Genomic DNA, 24,134 nt, shown 5'->3' on the forward strand with positions numbered 1-24,134 from the left:
ACCCGGGTCTCCGGCATGGCAGGCGAGAACTCTGCCAATGAGTCACCGTGGCCGGCCCTATTTTCTTTATTTTGCACATGAGGAAACTGGGATTTACAGAGTTTAACTCACTTGCTTGATGCTGTAAGGCTATTGAATAGTAGAACCTGGACTGAAATTCAAGTTTATATGTCTCTGAAGCCTGGACTATTACATCACGCAAACTTTGAAGGCTGTCCAAGTTCCTTAACCCGCTCTGTGCTTTATTTCCTCATCTGTAAAAGTGGCAGAAATAATACTTAATCTTGGAGGATTGCTATGAAGATTAGAAATAATATATGCTCAGGGTCCAGCAGCACATAGTAGGGATTTATTATGGTGGCGATTTTTACGCCTATATGGGACAGTGAATGGCAGAAGATCTGAGATCCCTTTAAAGGCTTTGGGCAGCTGGAGAGGAGCTAGTTGTCTTAAGACCTGGCCCTCTCCCCTCCACAATACAGTGACCCAATGAAACTCTAAGCGACAGGCTAAGGGGCAGCGGCCTGAATTTGGCTCCAGCAGCCTCTGCAGGAAGTCGGGAGAACCGCGGAGAGCTGGGAGGGGCATAAAAATCGCGGTTGTGAGAGGACTGCAGGTGTCAGGCAGAGATGGTGTAGGTGGTCTCCCACGGCCAGGGGAGGGAGGGGTGGAGGTTGGGGCGGCTAAGCTGCTGGCGGGGGAGAATGGGAGGCGGGGCACAGAGCAGGGAAGGCTGTCCTTAGCTCTTCCCACGCCTGGCAGTTTGCTGGATCTGGAAGAGCTCACTGGAGAATCTCCAACAGCGGAGCGGGTCTTCAGCTACCGTAAGTACCTGCAAATAAGCGCATAGTCCAGCGGTTGAAGATTAAATACTGGTCACCAGATTCTAAACAAATCCTCAAAAGAGTATTCTCCCTGTAATTAATTTCTGTAAATTAGACTCTTCCCCAGTCTGCCACCACCACCCCCCAACCCCCTTCATCCCTCCTTTGTCCTTCCTTCTCTGGATCCCAGCCCTGCCTCGCTGAGAATCTCTGGGCACCGTAGATATCTTCCCTTTTCTTTCTCAGTCTTCCTTCCAAACCCTTGGTGGACTATGTACTGGGACCCACTCCGCTGAGCCCAACTCCTTTGATTCCTGGAGCTCTCAAAGCTATGCAGGAGGCGAGCCATTATATATTTTAAGGGTATATCACTCTCAAAAGCACTGTGGCACTGCCTAACAGTGGGGAAAGTGCTTGGGGCAGAGTAGATGAGCAGGGTAGACAGCCAAGATTGGGGGTTGAGAGGATGTGATAGGACAAAATGGGTGTGGCCAATTATCCCTTTTCATTACTGAACCTTGAGAGGATATCCCATGTTCCTTGGCCATAAGATCCACCATTTGGACTTAACCATAAATCGTACAGATTTCTTGGTGATTGGGGAGGGGTCAGCCATGCTAAGAAACTCAGCTGCCCTGACGGCACTCCAACCTCCAAGAGTCAAAGACCCTGGTTTAGGGGTCCAATCATGCTGGAAATCCAGATGGCATTTCCTGGGCATAATCACAGATTGAAACTTTCCCTTAACAGTAGAACCTGGCTTCCATTGATAAATCCTTGCCCAAAGCTCTAAAGAAACAAAGTAACAGGGTGGATCCCAAGTCTGGGCCTGGGCCTAATGTCAGGTGTAAGGATTTGTAGAAGCTGAAATGGAAAAAAAAACTCTGTAGGGTTTTACACCGTAGTTTAATTCCCCCTTTAGGAAGAAGAAAACAGAACCTTTAATGAAGTGTTTCCTATGTGCCTGGCACTGCGCACATATTACTGCTAATCCAACACAGGTGCACAGTAAGTGTCTAATGCTAGATAGGTATTATTCCCCCAACTTTACAGATAAGGAAAAGTTCAGAAAGGGGTGGTTTGGACATCCTTCAATGTAAAATAAGCAATGCAGAAAGGAGCTGTGCCTCCTTGGATCTTTGACTATCCAGCTGCTTCCTGCAGCCCAGATGTTTTAAAAATGAGTCTTCCCCTCTTCCAGCTCCTCCATTTCACCCATGACAGTGGAACAAATTAGTGGCTGGGGTCCTAGGATAAGCTTGGAGAATTTAGAGCAGCCCTTTATGCTGTTCTGGGAGCTACTACTACCCCACGCTACTGAAATAAGGATTAAATTGCTGGGGTAATCAGTACTTCAGGCTCTGAATAGAGGGCTGATGGGGGAGAGTTAGGCTGAGTTTGTGTGTTGGGGTGCACCTTCCTTTGGTAAAAGAATACTCTGAGGGGGACACACAAGCTACTTCAGGCACATGCACGGCCTATATTAATAGCGATTTCTGGAAAATGGAAAGGTCTCCCTAAACTCAAATATTTTTGCCAAACTCCCTGAAATTCAATCAGCTCCATTTTCCTTAGGGATCACAAACAAAAGTGCTTAGCAGGTCAAGAGCAGCCAATAAAGCATTTACACCTTATGTGAATTTGTTCAAGCAGCTGGATTCACTAACACCTACTTGAGGTGGGGGTATTGAGCTTTTGGAGAGTAAAAGATTAGAGTAATAGTGGATCTGATATATTCGATAGAAGGGTAGGCCGTGGTAGGATGAGATGGGAGGGGAGAGGGGGGATGAGGAGTTGGGCATGGGCTGCTTCTAGAAGTTTAAATACTGGTTTTGAAGCATAAGCGTTGGAGTCAAACATGGATTATGATTTTGGCTCTGATATTTAATGCCTTTTGACTTTTGGCAAATTATCCTCTCTTAGCTTCAGTTTCTGTATCAACAGCATGGGGATGGGAGTAACACTTCATTTTATAGGTTGCTGGATGTCTCATTCATTATAGTTGCTGGATGAGTAAAAGATGTGAAAAATTAACTCCCTGCACCTCCTATGTCCCCATCCCATGGGACTTCTGCAGGCCTGGACTAGGTAACCCTCTGAGCTTTTGCGATTCCAGAAACAAGGAGATATTTTGTCAGTTTTCTCAAACAAATGTGACATCTTGGGTACCACCAAAGACCTTAGATGGGAAAATGGGGGAGTGGGGAGAAGAAGCAAGGAGAAGAAATAGCAGGTCACTTTGTAATATCCTATATGCGTGTAAGTGGTGAAGAGTAGGGCTGTCAAGTGCAGGTTAGCGATCTAAACTAAACTTTAAGGAACAGAACAAGTCCCCTAAGTAAAAATATCTCTGTTTTTAGATCCTACTACCAACCGAAGGGCAAAGACTTCAAGACTAAAGCCCACAGGGAGCACCAGAGGCCCCAGGACACTGAACAAACCAGGGGAGGGAGCCACCATGCTTCAGACTTTCACTTTCTTGCTCTTTTGCATCCGTGAGTACAAAGAAGGAGTGAGGGCAAGTGAGAGTCAAGTGACCCTGCCACAGAGGTGGGGTATTATGCAGCTTGGAGACTAAGAAAAGAGCTTTGAAGTTTGAGGAGAACTTTAAGCATGAGGCTGTTCTTTACTATAACCTCTCTTTGCAGGGCTGAGTCTAAGTATAACATGAATAGGTGAGTGAGTCCTGCCACTTCAGGTACCTTCCTTCCTGAAGGTTCCAAGGCATAAGCCTGCCCCCATGGCCCTGGACATAACTGTCTTGAGATCCTAGAGACAATTCCAAGATCATGTTGGTTAGGAATAAGTGACCCTCACTTCATGACTTTGCTTCCTGGGGAAAGTGAAAGCTTTATCTCAGATGGAAAGGAAGCCAAACTTGCCCATTTTCCCCCAACTCACCTGGATTCATTGACCAGATATCTTGGTATCCCTATTTCATTTGTAACATGAGCAGACACTCCTATCCCCAAGTGAAAGAAGGAATCTAGATTGGGGCTAATTTTAAGGGACATGGGGGCATTGTGAGAGGGAGAGGATTGGACTGCTTAAATCTTTGTGGTCTCTAGGAATGACAGAGATGGAATCCCAACCAGAGGTGTGGATAGAGGGCAATTACCCAGAAGCACCTTGGGAGAACATCATACTCTGGTGCAGAAGCCCCTCTCGGATATCTGGCAAATTTCTGCTGCTGAAGGATAAGACACAGACGACTTGGATCTGCCATTCCTACAAGACCTTCCTAGTCTCGTTCCCTATAGGTGCCATTACTGAGTCTAGTATAAGCTTTTATAAGTGCTGCTACTGGCAGAAGACACACTGGTCAGAGCCCAGTCAAGTTCTAGATTTGGAGGCACAAGGTAAGGAGATACATAGTCAGGAATAAATTCCAGCTCCTATGTCTCAAACTTGCCTTTCATGGGGCAGAGTTTGTTTAATTCATTCAAACTTGCATACATGCATGTTTGCATGCATTCCACAATTATTAAATAAGTATCTACTCTGTATTAGACAATGCATGGTGGGTAAGCCCTCAACAAAGGGGAGGTGCAAGGATGTGGGAAGAAAGGGATGGCAAGTAAGGATCATACAGGGAAACTTTATTTGAAGTAGAACTCTCCTCTGCTGCTCCCTGGGCAGCACTAGCCTTGCCCTACCTGAATCCCAGTTCATTCTTTCCACTCAGGCCAACTGTCCAAGCCCATCTTTTGGATCCAGGCTGTGACCTCTCTACTTCCTGGATGTAATCTTAACATACTCTGCCAAGGCTGGCAGCAGGATTTGGTATTCATGATCTTTAAAGAGGAATATACAGAGCCCGTGGATTACCTAGTTCCACCTGGGGAAATGGCTATATTCTCCATTGACAACATAACACCTGAGAACGAAGGAGTTTATATCTGCTGCAGTCATATCCAGATGCTCCCCACTCAGTGGTCAGAGCCCAGCAACTGCCAGAAGCCGATTGCAGCAGGTGGGTCTGGCTAGGGTTGTTGGGGTCTGACAATCATTGTCCCAGGTATCGTGGCTAGGTGAGCCAGTATTTCCGTCTTTTCTTTCCTCAGCCAGTTTGTGGGTCCTGCAAGGCACATGGGCCACATTTTACTGGATGCAAACTGAAAACACATGGGTTGCAAGGCAGGTATGTGGGAGCCAGTCACTCGGCTAGTGAGTGAGGCCCCAGCAACTGTCCAGCAGCTCCAGCTCATCACAGCTTTATTGTTGAGTACCATTCATTCATTCAACCAATATTTATGGAGCACCTACTATGTACCAGGCAGTGCCATTGCAGTCTAACATACTTATTTAACAATTTTTAAGTATTGTTATTTTATTTATGGTTATCATTTTTAAATGTTGAAAATGGAACCAATTACCCATGCTGGTAATAAAAACGAAAAAAGTGACAAAAGTAATACTTCATGCTTTAAAAAATGGCTTATAAATTGCTTTGGTCTTGTATCTATAAATTCTTCAAGGCAGTACTAAGCTTAAGCACATCAGAAAGCTTCCCAAAATGTCCACACACCAGACACATACCCCATCCCCAACTCCCTCATCCTATGGCCTGATAACTTCTATATGGAATTGGTCATGGTTGCTTTCTCCTTCTGCCAAGCTAAATAAGATTGAGGAAGTTGTAGTCCTACAGAAATTACCCTGGATTTAGAAGCCATAATCCTGGTTTCTCGTTCCACCTCTGACGCTGCTTCCTTTTGTGATATTGAACAAGTCACTTCACTTCTCTGTGCTTCGGTTTCTTCCACCCCAAAACGGGATGATAACAGTACCTATCCAACCTACTGTATAATGTCTCTCTGTGCCTCATCTTCCTCATCTGAAAAATGGGTATAATAATAAGAATGCCTCCCTCACAGGGTTACTGTGAGGATTTGCTTAAATGTAATATATATACAGGGCCTGGTATGTGAGTTCTCAACAAATGATAGATATTAATTACTATAGCCTTTTATTGAAGATCAAAGAACAAAGGACTAGCTGTTTAATCTGTGTGATCTGTGTATGTGTATGTCTGTTGTGCATGTGTCCTTCCAGCATAGATTCCACAAATGTATACTTCTGTAGTTACCTGTTCACTGGTATTCCCCACTAGGAAATGAACTCTCGGTTGACAGGGATTATTTCTTCTTTACCTGCTTCCCCCTACATATACATGATATCAGATACATCCTAAATGCTCTATGGGCATATGACAGAGCTGATTCTTCCGTAATGGGTGCATGGGTCTACCTGGGATTGTGTGCGAGCAAAAAGGGATGGTATTGGGTGAGATTTGCCCTTTGTTTTGTGTTAAAGTTTCCTGGCCTCATTAACAGATTTTTTTTGGAGTGCAGACATGCTGGTCACACCCTCCTTATTAGCTTCCTCCAGTCCCATGTTAAAAGCAAGATCTTATATGACCTTAGGGGCACAAGATTCCTGTTTTAGGTTTGGCTTCTTAGGTGGTTCAAAGGACAATATTTGGCAAGATGCAAGGGCTTACAGCTATAGAAATTCCACTGAGACACACCTCTACTCATGGTTACAGCTCAGAGATGCTATTAGAATCTGAGTGAGAGGGCAATAGCATAAGTGAATCAACTGATGATTAGTTCCTAGGAGGAGGCAAGAATCCAAGGACGGGAGAAGAGTGAGAAGTTAAAACTTCAGCTACTGCTTTCGTCATCCAAGAAGATTAGAAAAATAAAAACAGAAGATGACAGGATGAATCATCCCACCTCTAATTTCAGAGTCTCTTCCATTTCTCGGACTCTATCTCAAACCAACTCTGACAGCCTATCCTGGGCCCATTGTGGCACCTGGAGAAAACCTGAATCTCAGGTGCCAAGGGCCAATCTATGAAATTACCTTTGCTTTAATGACGATTGAAGATGTGGAGAAGTCCTTTTACCACAAGAGGCTCATAAAGAATGAGGCATGTTTCTTCTTCTGGGCTTTGAAACTTCATGATGCTGGACATTATCTGTGCTTTTACTATGATGGTTTATATAGTCGTTCACTCCATAGGGATGTGCTAAAAATCTGGGTAACTGGTAAAAGAGAAGAATACTCTGGGACCAGTTTTGGGAGCTAAGAATATAATACTTCCTCTGGGCTCTCTGGAGAACCTAATCATGCACCCAGGACTAACAGTGGGGAGGGAAAGAGAATTGTAGAACTGGGCTTAAGCAGAGGTTTCTCAAGGGTGGACTGGAGAAAGGCATTCATGAGAGGAGGAAAAGAACCCAAAGTAGCGGGAGGGGGAAGTCACACTATTAGCCATTTATATTTTGGGTTTTATCCAAGACTCTTTTCACAAGACCTGGATAGTTGCTCATCCTGGTCCTTTGGTTCATATGGGTCAGAATGTGAACCTGTGGTATCAAGGGCTAATGGATGGAGTGGGGCTTGAACTCTACAAGAAAGGAGAAGACAAACCATATCAGCTCTTGGATGCCACCAGCATCAGTGATGATGATTTTCTTCCTTATCAATGTAACCTATAGCTGCAATTATCTCCTCACCCAGAAGAGCTCCATTAGGATGACATCATACAACCCTGTGGAACTTGTGGTTGTATGCAAGTGCTAACAATAATTATTGTTTGTTTTATCATCCTTACAGTATTCTAAGAAGGAGCTAGTAGCTCTTGTCCTCTCAGAGCTTTGATCCCAGGAAAAAACAAGCTGGGAAGATGGCGAAGGACTTTCTCCAAAACTTTTGGGATTTTCTATCCTATAATTATTCTTCAAACCCTACCTTTCAAGATAGCCTAGCACCACTGTAACCTCTTCAGGGTCAGAGGAAGTTTACAGTTGTGAAACCTTCCTAATTGAAGGTGGGGACACAGGAGTACTTAAAGCACCAAGGAGTAAGCAAAGATTCTGATGAACAGTCAAATTTGGAAGACTTTGCTTTAGTGGAAATGGCAAGGAATTGAAGACCAAATACGGAGCACAGAAAACTTGGTACAGGGAGCAGTATGGGGTTCAAATTCACTTCTAACTCTGGTTTCTGTATTGTTTACAGAGAAGCCTCCCAAACCTTCCCTGTCAGCTTGGGCCAGCTCATTGTTCAAGCTAGGAAAGACGATCACCCTTCAGTACCGAGTACTTCACCCTGTTCCTGAATTTTCTCCACAATGGGAAGAAAGAGCAACATTACAAAAATTCTCAGTAGATGGAGACTTCATCATCAGCAATGTCAAAGGAAAAGGCACAGAGACCTACAGTTGCAGCTATTGCATAGAGGCACACTTCAGCATCTTCTCACATTGCAGTGAGCCTCTGAAGTTGATGAGGCCAATAGGTGAGTGGATCATTCTTCATAAGGATACCCCTCAATGGCTTTGGCAATGCTATCCTTGGGATCCCTGAGATGTGTCCAGGGAGATATAGAAAGGGTAGTCAGGGGCTTGGATTTCAGAGCCCTTGAGTTTGAGCACCTCTTCCCTGGGGTGATGAAATGGGGTCTCACAAACACTCAAAGGCAGTCAGTATGATGCTTTCAAAGCTCTCACCTCCTAAGATAATAATGGCAACTTCTGCCTCAGCTTCCTAATATAGGTACTTTCTGAAATCAGCTCTCCCCTACCCCCACCACAGGCAAATATACTCACCTGTCCTTGTCCCCATCAAGGACCTTGCTTCTGGTATTCTCTGGCCACAGGCTACCTCACCTGGAATTACGTTCTGAATGAAGATATCAGATTGTCACTGATCATGCAGCTTGTTGCCTTGCTATTGGTAGTGCTGTGGATAAGGTGGAAGAGTTGGAGACTCAGAATCAGGTAAATATCTTGTCCCAGCCCCTCTTCCTCAATGTAGCTGAGTCTAGACTCCCAGAGTCTCGGGGTTACACCATGTCTCAGTTAAGATGAGTCACAAGATCACAATTTTTTTTATATCCCCCACCTTCTGAGCTTAGGTGACAAAACTTTCTCAACCCAGCCTTTTCTCTTTTACTTCACAGAGGGGTCAGCACTCAAGTCCGAGGGTAGAGAAATAAGTAATTCTCAGAGGCTGAAGAAGTAATCAGAACTCACTCACTGACACCCCGCACCACAGGAGAGTGCCCAAATCTCCCGCCAAACTATCCTGCCCCTCAGAAAGTGATGTCTCTTTTATTGCCTTGGTCTAAACTTTTTCTCTTTAAAAACCTGCATTATTCTGTCACCCTGGTTGTTATCCAACCCCATGCCAAGTTTTCACTCTTATCTTTAGCTCACAAGTTCTAGAGAACTTTGTGGTCCATCTTAATTTGCCATGGAAATCAGACTTTCTGCCACCCTTTCAGAACATTCTGGGAATATGATCTGAACCTGGATGGGCATTTGATCAGCAATGGATGGGGCCAGGGAAACAGATGGTTTCCTCTGACCAACAAAATTGCAAACCAGGCAGGTTCTCCTGACATTTCCTTTAATCCTTCGGTGTCCTCTTAGCCATGCCCCCCTCTCCCTGATTATCATGGCCTCTACTAAGGCTACTACACTTGGTACTGAAAAGAGAAAGGACAGTTTCTGGCCCAGTCAAGGGCCTCAGCTCCTGAATGCCTTGCCCATTTCCACTCCTGGTTGTAACCCCTGCTTTGTGATCATAGGCCTATGTGTTTCTTAGAGTATTCAACACATAGAGGATGTTGCCCATGACTATGTGTGTCTGGTTTCCATTGGGATCTAAGGGACAGAGTACTTGGATGATGGGAAGGAAACCCCTAAATATTCTTCAAAGACCCCACTCCTTCAGTTTCCATAACGTTTCGGTCGGGGTCAGATTCTAGTTCTTCCTACACTCCAGCCTGAATCCCACCACAGATTGGGGCAACCTCCAATTGGGGGTTAGAAAAAAAGCTTAGCTTCATGTGACTTGGGGTTCTAACTGGGGTTAGAAAAAACGTGTAGCTTCATGTGACTTCATGTGACTCACCTGAGCTCAGGAAGACGCCATCAAAGAATGAGGTCAGAAGCCAGATTTCTTTGCCTGGCCGGGAAGGAGTGTCTGTATTTTCTAAGGAAAAATTGTCAAATGGATTTGAACTGAATTTCATATAATACTACAGGACCCCAAATCCAAAGCCACTACTTATTTGTAGTCATAAGCTGGGTGAAGGGAGCCCTCTGACAAGTTTAGTTTAGCATGAGAACCCTCTGCTAATTCACTGCAGCTGCCTAGGCAACCCTTCCGTAACAAAGGCAGGTGAGGCAGGTCAGTTTGAGGACCAATACTGCTACAAGAACAGTTGCTTCCAAACTTAAACTTCATGACACAGAAATATCCAAGGTTTTTTCTTCCACCTCCATACCTATCATCCAGAGCTGCCTATCACACCGAGCCCCAGGGTTTCTGAGGACTAGACATACAAAAGCATTTTCACATCTGACATTTCAGTTCCAGAAACTACCTAATCAGGGGCCATGGAGAGCTGACATATGATATTGGCTGGGGAAGCGGGGAGGGGTCATGAAAGAGCAAAAGGATGGTCGAAGGTGAGGGCCTCAAAAAGAAAGATTATATCCCATTATCCTGGCCATATCCAATCCCTATTGGGTGGAGAGAAAGCCAATGACATAAATTGCCGCCCCCTTCTCTCCGCCCTCCCCCTAATCCCAGCAACTCCTCTCATCTCTTTTCTGGTCTCGCTAGAGAAGCCTGGTTGCTGGAAACAGCTCAAGGGGTCACCATGCTCTTCATAATCGCGGCCCTTCTCTGCTGTGGTGAGTACAAGGAGGTGGGGAAAGGGGCCGGGACAGAAGGCCGGGGTGAAGTCCCATGGGGGAGGGGCAGAGTCTTGGCAGCAGTATCTCTTGCAGGACTGTGCAATGGGGTATTGACAGAAGAGACTGGTGAGTTTTTCCTGCTCCAGACTGGGACATTCCTCCCTGAAGATCTGAAATAACTACAGAGTGTCAGTGTCAGTAGCCAGGGAGTGACTGGTTGGGAGGGAAGAACAGCCAGAAAGGGGCACTTGCTAAAAGCTGCTGGCACATTTCAGCTTCCAACTCTGCCTTTCTGCCTGCAAAATTTCCCTCCAGCTTCTGCACTTTTCTGGGGCTCAGCTGAGACATCAGCTTCCTCCTTCCCAAGCACCTGTGCAGAGAAGAAAGGGGTTTGGATTGGGGTTGAAAGGAAAGGAGGTGAACAATGTGATCTGGGTAGGAAGTTCAAGGGCAAGAAAGACAGCTTCGTGGACAGGGGAAAGGGAGGGAGGAGGAAGGATGGCTTCATTAACTCTGCTGTTTCTAGAAATAATCATGCCAACCCCTAAGCCTGAATTGTGGGCAGAGACCAACTTCCCTCTGGCCCCATGGAAGAACTTAACCCTCTGGTGCAGAAGCCCTTCTGGCTCAACTAAAGAGTTTGTGTTGCTGAAGGACGGGACAGGGTGGATCGCAACTCGCCCAGCCTCAGAGCTGGTCCGGGCTGCCTTCCCCCTTGGCGCTCTGACCCGGAACCATGCCGGGAGTTATCACTGCCATTCATGGGAGGAGATGGCTGTGTCGGAGCCCAGTGAGGCCCTTGAGCTGGTGGGGACAGGTAAGAAAACGCGTAGGATCCTCCCGTAGTTATCCCCGGTGTCCCTGAGGCTCCAAAACTGTTCCCAAGGGTGGGGCAATGCATAGAGACCACCAGGGGGCTTCTGCTGCTTGTAGGAGAGATGGGTGAGAAGGGAGGGGTGGTAGGGAAGAAAGCAAGAAGGAGACTCTCTGACAGGAAGAGCCAAGATCCCGCCCAGTATGGGTTTCTTTCTTTGTTGACAAAGTGACTCTGAGTGGGTGTCTCCAAACCTGACTCCTCTTTTACCTCATTTCTTTCCAGACATCCTCCCCAAACCTGTCATTTCTGCTTCCCCCCCAATCCGGGGCCGAGAACTACAAATCCAGTGCAAAGGATGGCTGGCAGGCATGGGGTTTGCTCTGTATAAGGAGGGAAAGCAGGAACCTGTCCAGCAACTTGGTGCCTTTGGGAGGGAAGCCTTCTTTACAATCCAAAGAATGGAGGATAAAGACCAAGGCAACTATAGCTGCCGCACTCACACTGAAAAGCGCCCCTTTAAGTGGTCTGAGCCCAGTGAGACCCTGGAACTTGTCATAAAAGGTAGAGCTATGAGGGAGGAGGGGGGGGCAGAGCTCTGGGGCAGACACTTCTCTCCCCACAGCAAACTTTGCTGCTGGTCCTAGAAGCCTGTGTCCAATCTTAGAGCCAGGCAGGCGTGGTGCTGGGAGTGCCAGAGTCTCTAGCTGCATGATATTAATAGCCATAATTGTTATTAATAGCTTGGGTTTGTGGAGGGTGATTTAATTTTTCAAATTATTTCCACATCAATTATCTCATTTAGCTATTGAGCAGAACTTCAAAGGAGGTTGGATAGGTACCATTTTACCCTCTTGTACAAATGGGTAAACTGAGGCTCAGAGAAAACAGCAGAGCCCCAAAGACAAGTCACTCTTTTAGCCTGCCTCCACTGGCTACCCTGATGGCAGTGAGCAACCATCTGGAGGAGGTGAGGAATCCCTGTGTGAGATGTCCATCTGCAAACAGGATTTGCTTTGATCTTTAATGTACCTACTTCTGAATACGACACTAGAGAAAGCAGAGGAGCTTCCTAGAACTAATATTTGCCATGTTTCCGTGTTTGCCTTCTTTCTTTTTTTAATTTTTTCCCCTAATTTGGTTTTGTGTTGTGTTTTGTTTTTTGCCTTGTAGAAATGTACCCCAAACCCTTCTTCAAGACATGGGCCAGCCCTGTTGTCACCCCTGGTGCCCGAGTGACTTTCAATTGCTCGACCCCCTACCAGCACATGAATTTTATTCTTTATAAAGATGGAAGTGAAATAGCATCCAGTGACAGGTCTTGGGCAGCTGCGGGGTCCAGCACAGCTCACTTTCTGATTATTTCAGTGGGCCTTGGTGATGGAGGGAATTACAGCTGCCGCTATTATGACTTTGCTCTCTGGTCTGAGCCCAGTGACCCTGTGGAGCTCGTGGTGACAGGTCAGGAGGGGAGAAAATCCATGTAGAAGTGGGGCTGACCCTGGAACAGTGGGTGGAAAAGCTGCCAGTGGGAAAGGGAAAAGGGCTCCTTTTAAAGTGAGAAGACTCCAGGGAAGTGCTTAGGACAGTGTTTGGCATGTAGTAAGCAGTCCATCCAAGGCAGCTGCTTATATTATTACAGGAAGAAGAGACAAAGGAGAGGGAGGAAGGCAAATCATTTACTTCTGTTGAAAGAAGAGAGGCAGGTCGGGGGTGCCCAATCCCAAGGGCCAAGCTCTGGTTGCCCTGTTTCTAAAATCTTTTGTGGCTCGGCCTTCAGCTTTCAGCTCAGTGTCCACTTTTTTTTCAACTGGGCTGTCAGAGATTGGTGGGCTAGATGGCCCTCAGATAAAGAGAGGCCTTGAAATGACAGCTGCATATTATGCAGCCATTTTCAAAGGCTGTTTAACGTCATAGGAAAATGTTTATAATATAAATTTAAGTGAAAAAAATAAGACCACATATCTGTGCATATAACGGGATCCCAATTATATAAATCATTATAGCACCATTGACATGGGCATGTATAGAAAAAAAATGGAAAAGAAATACATTACAAATATGTAAAGAATGATTATCTTTAAGAAATAGAACTCTATTTTCTTCTTTAGCTTTTTTATATTTTCTAATATTCTATAATAGACATATTGCTTTGATAATAACACTTAAAGAGCTATTTACAGAATGTGGGGGTGGGGTGGGGAGGGTCTATCTAATGTTGCAATCTCTTTAATTTCAGAATTCTACCCCAAACCCACTCTCTTGGCAAAGCCAGGTCCTGTGGTGCTTCCTGGGAAGAATGTGACCTTGCACTGCCAAGGAGCCTTCCAGGGCATGAGGTTTGCCCTCCTGCATGAGGGAACCCAAGATCCCTTACTGTTTCACAGTAGCTCAGGGAACTCAGCTGACTTCCTCCTCCACACTGTTGGAACAGAGGACTCTGGGAACTACAGCTGTGTCTACTATGAGACGACCATGTCAAACAGGGGATCACATGTCAGCATGCCCATTATGATCTGGGTGACTGGTAAGGACAGACAAGGCCTGGGACTAAGACAGAGACAACTGGAGTAGGGGTTAGACAGGGTGCTCCATCCTGAAAGTGAGGGGAACTTCTGTATGCAGGAGGAGAAAGACAAAAAAGTGTTAATTCTGGGAATGGTAAATTCTCATACTCATTTTACATCTTTGGTCTCTTCCTAGACACATTCCCCAAGCCCTGGTTATTTGCTGAACCCAGTTCTGTGGTTCCCATGGGCCAGAATGTTACTCTCTGGTGCCAAGGGCCAGTCCATGGAGTACAATACATTCTGCACAAAGAAGTAAAAGCCACTTCAATGCAGCTCTGGGGATCCACCAGCGATGATGGGGCATTCCCCATCGCCAACATATCTGGTGCTAGCATAGGGCGTTACAGCTGCTGCTACCACCCTGACTGGGCCAGTCCTATCAAGCTACAGCCTAGCAACACCCTGGAACTCATAGTCACTGGTAAGAGGCAGATGTTCTGGAGTGGGCATGGGAGTGTGGAAAGGAGAGAAGAGCCTGGTTCATGGGAGATGGTTTTCAAAGAGCTTGAGGAGTATAAAACAATAATCTCTCCTTTTTATGAACAGATGCTCCAGTGTGATTCAGTAGAAAGGGGTCTCCTTATCTCTGACCAGGAATTAATTTATTTTACAGGCTTACTCCCCAAACCCAGCCTGTTAGCCCAACCTGGTCCCATGGTGGCTCCTGGAGAAAACATGACTTTGGAATGCCAAGGGGAGCTGCCAGACTCAACATTTTTCTTGTTGAAGGAGGGGACTCAAGTGCCTTTACATCAACAGAGGCCAAGCGGGTACAGGGCTGACTTCTGGATGCAAGCAGTGAGAGGTGAAGATTCTGGGATCTATAGCTGTGTTTATTATTTGGATTCTGCTCCCTTTGCAGCTTCCAATTACAGTGACCCTTTGGAGATCTGGGTGACTGGTAAGGTCCTGGGGACTTCAGTAAGAGTCTCCATTTCATAGTATTTAGTAGTTAGCCCTTAAGCGGATAAAGGGCTGGGTTCAGTCACTTCTTCCAACTCTGTGCCCTGGTTGGTTGCAGATAAACCCCCTAAACCCTCTCTGTCAGCCTGGCCCAGCACCGTGTTCAAGCTGGGGAAGGACATCACCCTTCAGTGCCGAGGACCCCTTCCAGGTGTTGAATTTGTCATAGAACATGATGGAGAAGATGCACCCCAGCAATTCTCAGAAGATGGAGATTTTATTATCAATAATATAGAAGGGAAAGGCATAGGAAACTACAGCTGCAGCTACCGCCTTCAGGCCTATCCTGATATCTGGTCAGAGCCTAGTGATATGCTGGAGCTGGTGGGAGCAGCAGGTAAGAGGACAATCCTTCTATGGCCCTGGCATGACACCCCTGGGATTTCAGAGATGACTCCCAAGGAGACATCTCTAATACAGACCTTGGATTCAGAGCTCTGAAGTTTGGACATCTTCCTTGTAGAAGTGATGAGGAGGTGGGATCTCACATTCACTCAAAGATAGTGAGCAGGATGCTTTCGAGGGTCCTTCCTGCCAAGAGGAGGAAGGCTGCCTGTACCTCAGCAGAAAAAAGGGGAACAAGTTTGTAGTAATCTCCACAACCTTTGTTTCTGTTCTTTTATCATCACAGGGCCTGCTGCTCAAGAGTGTACCGTGGGTAACATTGTCCGTAGTAGCCTGATTGTGGTGGTGGTTGTAGCTTTAGGGGTGGTATTAGCCATAGAATGGAAGAAATGGCCCCGTCTCCAAACCAGGTAAATTCCTCTTCTCATCCTCTTGTAAGTCTACTGGAAAAACAAACAATGGGCTGTATGCTCCCTTAGTGTACGAGCCACAAAATGCAACCTGTTTTCAAGTTGATGGTTCTGGCTCTTCCCTTAGTCATGTCTTTTTCTCCATTTAGGGACTCAGACACAGACGGAAGGGACCAGACCATAGCCCTTGAAGAGTGTAACCAAGAAGGAGAACTAGGCACCACCACCAACTCTCCCTCATCAATCTGTCAGGGAACCTCAGTGGAACTGCCAGTCCCAATTTAATTATCTCCTCATTTATAAGAACTTTCCTTTCCTCTCTTTTTTACCTTCAGAGACCTGCAAGTCCAACTGATTACCTTAGGAACCAGCCTTATCTACTGCTCCTTGACCTCTGAACACCTGATCTGGGTCAAGAGGATTCTGGGAGTTGAGGGCTCTACCAGGGTGAGATGTGTCCTGAAGAAATGTTCCCTGCCCTTATAACCCCTCGCTGTATTGATTTACTGGTGCATGAAATTCTATTAAAAATGTATTCTTCTGAATAAAGAGAGTATTCACTATTTAACTGAAAAAGCTTCATCAGGGGTCTTCCATTGGTGCGTTATTCATTTATAGCTTAGCAGGGATGTAGTATTAGAGCTTACCTCCATGGCAGAATAAGAGAGTGAGGGGCTACTAATTCCAAAGAAAGAGCTCAAGGATGGGGGTGGAGGGAGGAAGAGGAGGCAGGGCTCCAAAACTGCTGTTTCCCAATCTGCTTTGAAATATGGTTGCTGAACAGTGTCTTATTCTACATCTGTCCCATTATTGAATAAATGAATTAATGGATGGATAGATGAGTGAGTGGCAGCAGTCTCTCTAGGTTGAGCCTGAAGTGGACAAATGACAAAGTTCTACCCTTTCCCCCATGTTACTTCTAGGTCCTTAGTACACCAGGTTTCAAACATCTGGATTAGGCCTCTGCAGAACTTTGAAGCTTACAAAGTAGTGTTTTTTGGCCCTTACCAAGAAATCACAGGTTGTAAATTAATTCATACTTAACTGTGAATGACTGATAAAGTGGAATGCTTCCACGCTCCATAAAGGAAGACCTGTTTTCTCAAAAGAATGGTTTGCTAGTGGTGGGATCTCAGGGAGTGTGCAAGCAGGAGAGGTTAGTGGCTTGGAGCAGGGAACTCCCAGTGCCACCCACCCCCCCACCCCCCTAACATCTCAAGCCAGGGTTAGCTCTGATTCTCAGCCCCTTTCTTCCTGGATCAGCATGCCTCTTGCCCCATAGTAGGAATTCAGCACAGATTAGGTGGATTGAATTGGGGAAGGAGGTTCACCTAGTTCCCTGAACCTAAGGTCTCAGAAGAATTGAACTACAGGTCTTAGAGGAGGTCATGATCCTGTCAAATTTGACCCTAATGTTTCTTGTCTTCAATATATTTAATTCTAAGCTAACAATGTTCAAAAGAGCAATATACAAGGCTGCCATACATAGTGAGTTTTATATATCCTGGGTTATAATAAAGTTTAGAGAGCCACTCCTATATTCTGGCATTCAGAAGCTTATTTACCAAGCAACTTAATGAAAATAATGCATCCCACTTTCTTTAATTCTTATTGAATGAAGCACTCTGAATACCATAAACTAATTTGTATTAAGCTCTTAGGAATGTAGAAATAGAAAGTCCCACTTCAATTTCCATTTGCTGAGATTCTATCAGTCGCTTATACTAATTTCTTATAGTATCCAAAATTACATTTCAAAAGTGCTTTTACATTTGAATTTAGCAAAACATAATTGTTGCTTTCTGATGAAAATCACTATTTGCCCACAAACTCTTTTATCCCTAGCCCTCAGTGTACATTTTGAATAGTGGAAGGAAGCCCATCCTTGGTTTTAGGATTGAAGTCCTTTGAGCAAGTCTGATTTTGTTTTTTAATCATTGGGTGTTCCAAGGTGTCTATTGTCAAGGCTAATGGTAGGTTTGTGCAATTTAACTGGTGATTGCATTAGCTGTTCAACAAGGGAAAGAGAAATGGGAAGTAAAGAACAGAGGGCCAAGGACTGAAATTTAGAGAAGTCTCTGAATTAGAAAAGCAGGAAGAGGATGACAGAAACAAGACTCTTTCGAAATCCAGACATTGAACCTGGGGTCTCCTGTGTCAAAAGATTCCAAGAGACAATCTGCAATCAGAGAAAATTCTGGTAAATCTTTTAGTAAGAAACAAATAGTGAGAAATATTATGACACTGACTGTTAGTTGGTTCTTCAAGCACTTACATATACCATTCTTTCATTTAAGAAACCAAGTTCTACACATTTTAGGAGGGAAAATATAGTTATCCATTAACTACGAAATACTGAGACAAAGAGTGGCTTTGGGATTTAACTTTCCTACTTGCTGTCAGAGCTATCCCAGTGAATTAAATATCTATTTATAATGCAGAAGTCGTCACAAACTATTTCAATGAATTAAGTATCTATTTATAATGCAAACGTAGCTTGTTGCTGGCAATGATCCACATGGTAAGTTTTTTCAACCTGGTTGCCATGGGAATCAGTCCCTTTACCCCTGGCTGGCCTCTAATCATCAGCCCAGCATCAGGTAAATACTGGGAAATGGAATTTCAATTAATGTGGAATGGATCTCTGAGAGGAGAATTTGTTTCTGGGACTCCAGGAAGAAAGTCCAAATATTCTGCCCCAATTCTAAAATGCAAGTTCGAAATTTCTCTGATCCCTGGACTCACACAACTTTGGCCCCAGCATCTCAGAGCTACACAGGTTGTCAAAGCTATGTGGTCTAATCTCCCACACAGTACAGAATCTCCTTTATAGAGTTGCTCACAGATAGACGTGCAGCCTCTTGCATAACTCCATGGATGGGGACCTCACCACTTTATGAGACAACCTGGGAAGCTCAAATTGTTCTTTGAGCCCCTATCTGCCTGTATTTAATCTCTCCACATTCAGTGGCTCTAGTTCTGGCTCAAGTTGCAGCCAATATGAAATCTACTTCTTAAACATAATAGGTTACAGAGTTTGGAAGATGCGGAAGTCAAATAGATCTCACTCAGTGGTGCTTCCAGGATTTGGCTAGAATTCATTGGCAAACATATCTATGTAGTTAATTCTCAATTAATTAGTCTTCCAAGAGGGCAGAGTTCCTATCTACCCCACTCCTGCCATATTTGACCAAAGCAGCTCTTTTACATATTTTACACATACATTTACTCTACAATTATTATTTGGCTGCCTACCGTATACTAAACACTGTTCTGGGCACTGGGCATATAGCACTGAATGAGAAAGATACAAATCCTTGCCCTTGTAGTATGGGAAACAAACTATATATATATAATTTTAGCTAGTAATAAATGAATCAGGAAAAGAGGTAGAGAGGAGGGTGCTTTTTTGGAGGGGGGAGATTACTGCAATTTAAAAAGATTTGAAGGAGAAGTGGGTTCTGGCAGAGAGAATAGTAAGTGCAAAAGCCCTAAGACAGGAAAGTGGCAGGCTTGTATGGGGAATTGCAAGGAGAGTAGTGTGGCTGGAACAGAGTAAGGAAGGAAGAGAGGAGAAGGAGATGAGGTCAGAGAGGTAATTGGGGCCATGCCAAATAAGACCTTGTAGATTACCATAAGGACTTTGACTTGTACTCTGAATGATGTAGGAAGCCATCAGAGTGAATGATTGGGCTTATATTTAAATAGGGACATTCAAGTTTCTGTGTGGAGAATAAACTTAGGAGACAAGGGTGAACAAAACAGATCTCCTAAGAGGATATGACAATAATCCAGGCACAAGAGGGTAAATTAGATCAGGATAACAGCAAAGAAGGTGATGAAAAATGGTTGGATGACTGATATAATTTGAAGAAAGAGCCAACGAGATTTGCTGATAGATTGGATGTGGGGTGTGTTCTGTAAATATTTTCATGAGTAGAAAGAACTGTTTCCCTCCTTCGTTTATTTTAATCTCATCCTCAAGAAGGGGTTTGACCAGCCCTCCTAACCCTGGTCACTGCCTCTGGATGATTTGTCAATGAGTTTGTCATTGTCCATTCAAAAAAATTTGTAAGCCTACAGTCCCATACGTCTACAGTGATCCAATCAGCACAGAGTGCAGGGAGATGATTACTTTCTGGGGTCTCAACTCACTATTTCTACTAATGTCATCTAAAATTACATTATTCTTTGGTCAGCCAGATCACATAGTTGGCTCATAGGAAACTTGTCGTCAACTAAAACCCACAGCTCTTTTTCACACAAGCGTTTGCTGATTCAATCCTCTCGTTTCCTTTGCTTGTACAGGTGAGCTTTATTTTGCAATGAGTTTTTAACTCAAATGCATGACTTGATGTTTTCCTCCTGGGTTTCATTTTACAAGTTCCAGTTTAGAAGCCATTACATTACCACTTATTGCGTCCCCTTCTGAATGTCACATATTCAGGCATTTATTCCTAGCAACAACCCTGGAGGCCCCATGCTCTTATTATCCCCATTTTATGCATGAAGAAGCAGAGGCTCAGAGAAGCTAGATAGCTTGCCCAAAGCTACCCAACTCACAGCCTAGGGCAGAGCCGAAACTATAATTCAATTGTACCTCATTGTAAACCCAGACTTTCCCGTATTAAACCTCAGATACACAGCACCTGGAATGTATAGGTGTACAATAAATATTTAGTGAATTGACTACCTTCCCAACCTTATTTTTGAAATTTATTTTCTTGAGCAATTTAAACAATTACTCATATTCGGTGTGTATGTGTCAGACTCTTGTTATATCGTTTTGCATTTATCATGTAACTTAATCCTTACAACAAATCTATGAGGTAAGTACTATTAATATTTACATTTCTTACAAAAGAGGAAGTGAATTTAAGTAACGGAGCCAGGTCACACATGGTATATTAGGTTGCCAGTTTTTCCCAGGAAGTCTGGCTCCGGAGTTTGAGTTCCTAACACTTAAGCTATGCTACCTCAGGCGACACTGAGATCCTGATCTTGCACTCTCAAGGGAAGGAGGGACATTGGCTTAATTCACTCTTCACTATCCAGTATCAGATTTATAGCCCTCCTATTAAAATCCAATCCATTTCCTTTCATTCCAGTTTTCTTTCATCATCAATGGAAACCGGCCTCTAAGCTTAAGAAGGAAGATTTGTGCATGTCCTCAAACTTCGTCTCATTATCTCCCCTTCCTTCCTTGCCACTCTGCTCTGTTATAGATCAAATTCTAGTGAGCCAATGTGAGATTGTTCCCATTCTGGGGACATCCCTGAAAAAGAAACCACATAACTGAAGACAGCTGGTCATTAGAAGCTTGGGAAAAGAAGATGTTTCCTCAGCCCCCTCCCCATGCCCAACGGTTGATCATAGTCCAGGACCATGATCTCATACTGTAGAAAATTAATTCTACAAGATTCTGGCTAGAGTCATGTATTAAACTGAGTGGTAAGGGTAAGTAGAGAAAGTGCCGGATGAATTCAAGCTGTTCACATGACTTATCAGCCTATTAAAGATGATTTTTGGTGGGGAAATCCTTATTATTTCAGAAGATCATCTTTGGCACCACATGCAAAAGTTCCAGGAATGATCTGCTTAATGAAGGCCCAAGCTAGAATACATATCAGGGGCGAGAATTAATTTTGAGCTTGGGACAAATTCCATAAAGGGGTACATGTGGCAGGAAACCTGACAAAATTAGCCAAAGGCCCTTTATTTTGCAGGATTGTTACTCAAGACATTTCTCCATTAAAACGTCCCCATTTTCTTCAAATGGAGCAAAATAGAATACCTTAGAGATGCTCTGTCCAACACGGTGCACAAAGAAACTATCACCTCCAAAAATGGTGGACACTATACTTCTCTTAATACGCCCCTCAGATCTCAATAGCATATTTAGCAGCTACAGAACCTTGTAGACTCTTATGAAATTTGGAGCTACCTGAAATCCCATGCCATTTACAGAAGTCCTACAAAACCTTGTTTTGACTCTGTGTTTATGCAGTTAATTTTAGAGCTAACTTCATTTTTGCTGCAACCATATTAGGATAAGAATTGTTTTCTAATGTTCAGCTTCACAGCCATTTGTCTCCTTGGCCAATTACTAAACCATTCAAACTCAGTTTTCATACCTATAAAATAGAGATGATCGTTGTTCTATACTGCAGAGTTGTGCTGAGGATCAAATGAAACAATATATGTGAAAGTGCTTTGTAATTTGAAAAGCATCATACCAACATGAGAACTGATGATGATGACGATGATGATTGTTGTTTTCTATTTTACAATGTACACAATATCCCTCTGAGCTTGTGGTCTCAAATTTGGTCATCATCTCATCCTTATTTTTATTCAAATGTTTAAAAGCACACATATCCTGGGTTAACAATAATTCATTAAATTCACATATTTTATATGTGCTCATTTAACTAGTTAAACATTCAACTATCCATACTATCAGCTAGAACCCATTTCTCTTATCTTGTTTGAAAGGACATCACTGAAGTGTTTGTCAAGATCCTCACTGAAATCCAGGTAAATGATTTTCACAACTTCCTCTTGTAAGCCCGTCTGAAAGGAAATGAGCTTAGTCTGGCATGGATTGTTCTTAATGAACCCATGCTGATTCCAAGTGATTAGTAAGTCTCTTTCTAATGGCTCAGAAATCATCTTCTTAATAATCTATTCTAGAAGTTTGCTGGGGATCGAAGTCAAACTCGCTAAGCTAAAATTTGTAGATTCTACTTGTCTTGTGGGGAGTAAAATCATCACATTATTTAGTCTTTTGGCACTTCTCTCCTTATCCGCAAGCCCTTGTATGCTACCAATAGAATTTCCAGACTTATAAGAAAGAAACAATGTTAGATGTGAGGCTGTCCGCTTTTCTTCACTTTTCTAAAGTGGGAGAATTCATCTTTGTTAGACTGATCTAGACATGACTTCCTACAACTGATGTCATAGTGTTTAAATGCCATAGTTTAGATAAGCCAGAATCCTAATGGCAGATTTGTGATTGGTTTCTTGACTGTGCAGAAGTATTCTTTCCAAGTGTTGCTTTACAGGAGCAGAGTTTCTTCTAGAGCAATGATTCTAAAATTTAATATGCCTACAAATCACTGGGGGATCTTGGTAAAATGCAGATTTTGATTCTTTAGGTCTGGAGCAGGGCATTTCTCACAAGCTCCCAGGTGATGGCCATATTGTTCATGCACAAACCACACTTTGTGTAGCAAAACTCTAGATCAATGGTTCTAGACCTTGGCCACACAACAGAATCACTTGAAGAGCTTTTAGAAATCCCCATGACCAGACTGCACTCCACATTAAATTATATCTGAGGGTGGGACCCAGGGATCAGCATTTCTAAAACTCCTCAGGTTATTCCGATAGGAAGCTGAGGTTGGGAACATTGTCCTAAAGCTAGTTAGATTTCATCTTTCAGCTTGTTGCTAGTCCCCAAGAGGACTCAAAAATAATCCACTGCCTCCTGTAACTGTGGAAGTGAAGTTTCCCACCTTCTTACAAGACTATGCACAATGGCCCCTCTTTTTTGATATGATGGTGTTAACAATTATTGGAACATTATTGAAAATTTCAGTATTAGTGATGTTGGGATAACTTTTCCTCCTCGCCTGCTGTCTATTACCATAATTGACGGTTAAGAAGGGTGGCATGCACTGGAGGAAGTTTAGGCTAGAAATAGTTTTATAGCAATAAAAACTCACTTTTTTTTCCCCAGTGGGCCATTTTATATAACACTACCACTTGTACAACAATTTAGAAAATATTGTAGAAAATGGCTAGGTTTGGTTGGGCTCAGATCTCCATAAAGAAATCCACTTATAGTAAACATCCCTCTTTTGATCATAATGAATACAAATATCAGTTAGGATATGCTCTATTGTTAAGCAAACCCTATCATTACTGATACTGGGTCAATGAGAGCCGAAGTAGACTAACCCAGGCAACTAAAAGAATTTGAGACCGAATATTAAGCCTAAGATTCAAAGATAAATCATTGAAGAGTCCCCAATTTCAAGGTTAAGAATCAACACTATGAAGGAACAAAAATGTAACAGAGAGAAAGCATTGGGATTTTAGAGCTATGAATTTCTTAGTTGACCAATCCTAATATAAATCCTCTCCCTGGCAGCCAAGCAGAGGGAGAAAGTTTATCAGTCTGCGGGTGGGCAATGGTCAAATGAAGCCAGGCTCAAAGGGGAACAAAAGAGCAGACTGGATGGTGACAGTTTCCAAAAAAGTTCTAGGCAGGGATCATCCCCCAGCAGCAATTCCTGCTGGTGCCAGACCTTTCGGACCTCATGAAAAAGTGCCACTTTGAGACCTGCTAATAAAGTCACCATTATTACACTACTAACCATTTTACAACATTTGAGATTCAACTTTCTTGAAATTTCTTCTTTTTACATATTGGTCATACATTAGAGGGACTAAAAAGGGAACTCTGCTGGGGATAATTTGTAGTTC

At 43.7% G+C, this 24,134-nt stretch overlaps 1 protein-coding gene across 1 annotated transcript; it reads left to right on the forward strand.

The window, feature by feature from the left end:
- Nucleotides 1-495: 495 nt before the first annotated feature.
- Nucleotides 496-16,183, forward strand: IGSF1 (immunoglobulin superfamily member 1). Its single transcript, XM_077146619.1, is given in 20 exon segments — nucleotides 496-634; nucleotides 763-824; nucleotides 1,747-1,832; nucleotides 3,185-3,319; nucleotides 3,473-3,499; nucleotides 3,902-4,183; nucleotides 4,510-4,797; nucleotides 7,854-8,132; nucleotides 8,493-8,613; nucleotides 10,469-10,539; nucleotides 10,636-10,668; nucleotides 11,069-11,359; nucleotides 11,642-11,920; nucleotides 12,530-12,820; nucleotides 13,596-13,883; nucleotides 14,060-14,347; nucleotides 14,540-14,827; nucleotides 14,948-15,226; nucleotides 15,521-15,644; nucleotides 15,794-16,183. Coding segments are annotated over 18 exon segments (3,564 nt in total). The 5' UTR covers nucleotides 496-634; nucleotides 763-824; nucleotides 1,747-1,768; the 3' UTR covers nucleotides 15,930-16,183.
- Nucleotides 16,184-24,134: the final 7,951 nt, after the last annotated feature.

This window comes from Tamandua tetradactyla, chromosome X (genome assembly GCF_023851605.1).
Source record: "Tamandua tetradactyla isolate mTamTet1 chromosome X, mTamTet1.pri, whole genome shotgun sequence".
Classification (NCBI taxonomy): Eukaryota; Metazoa; Chordata; class Mammalia; order Pilosa; family Myrmecophagidae; genus Tamandua; species Tamandua tetradactyla.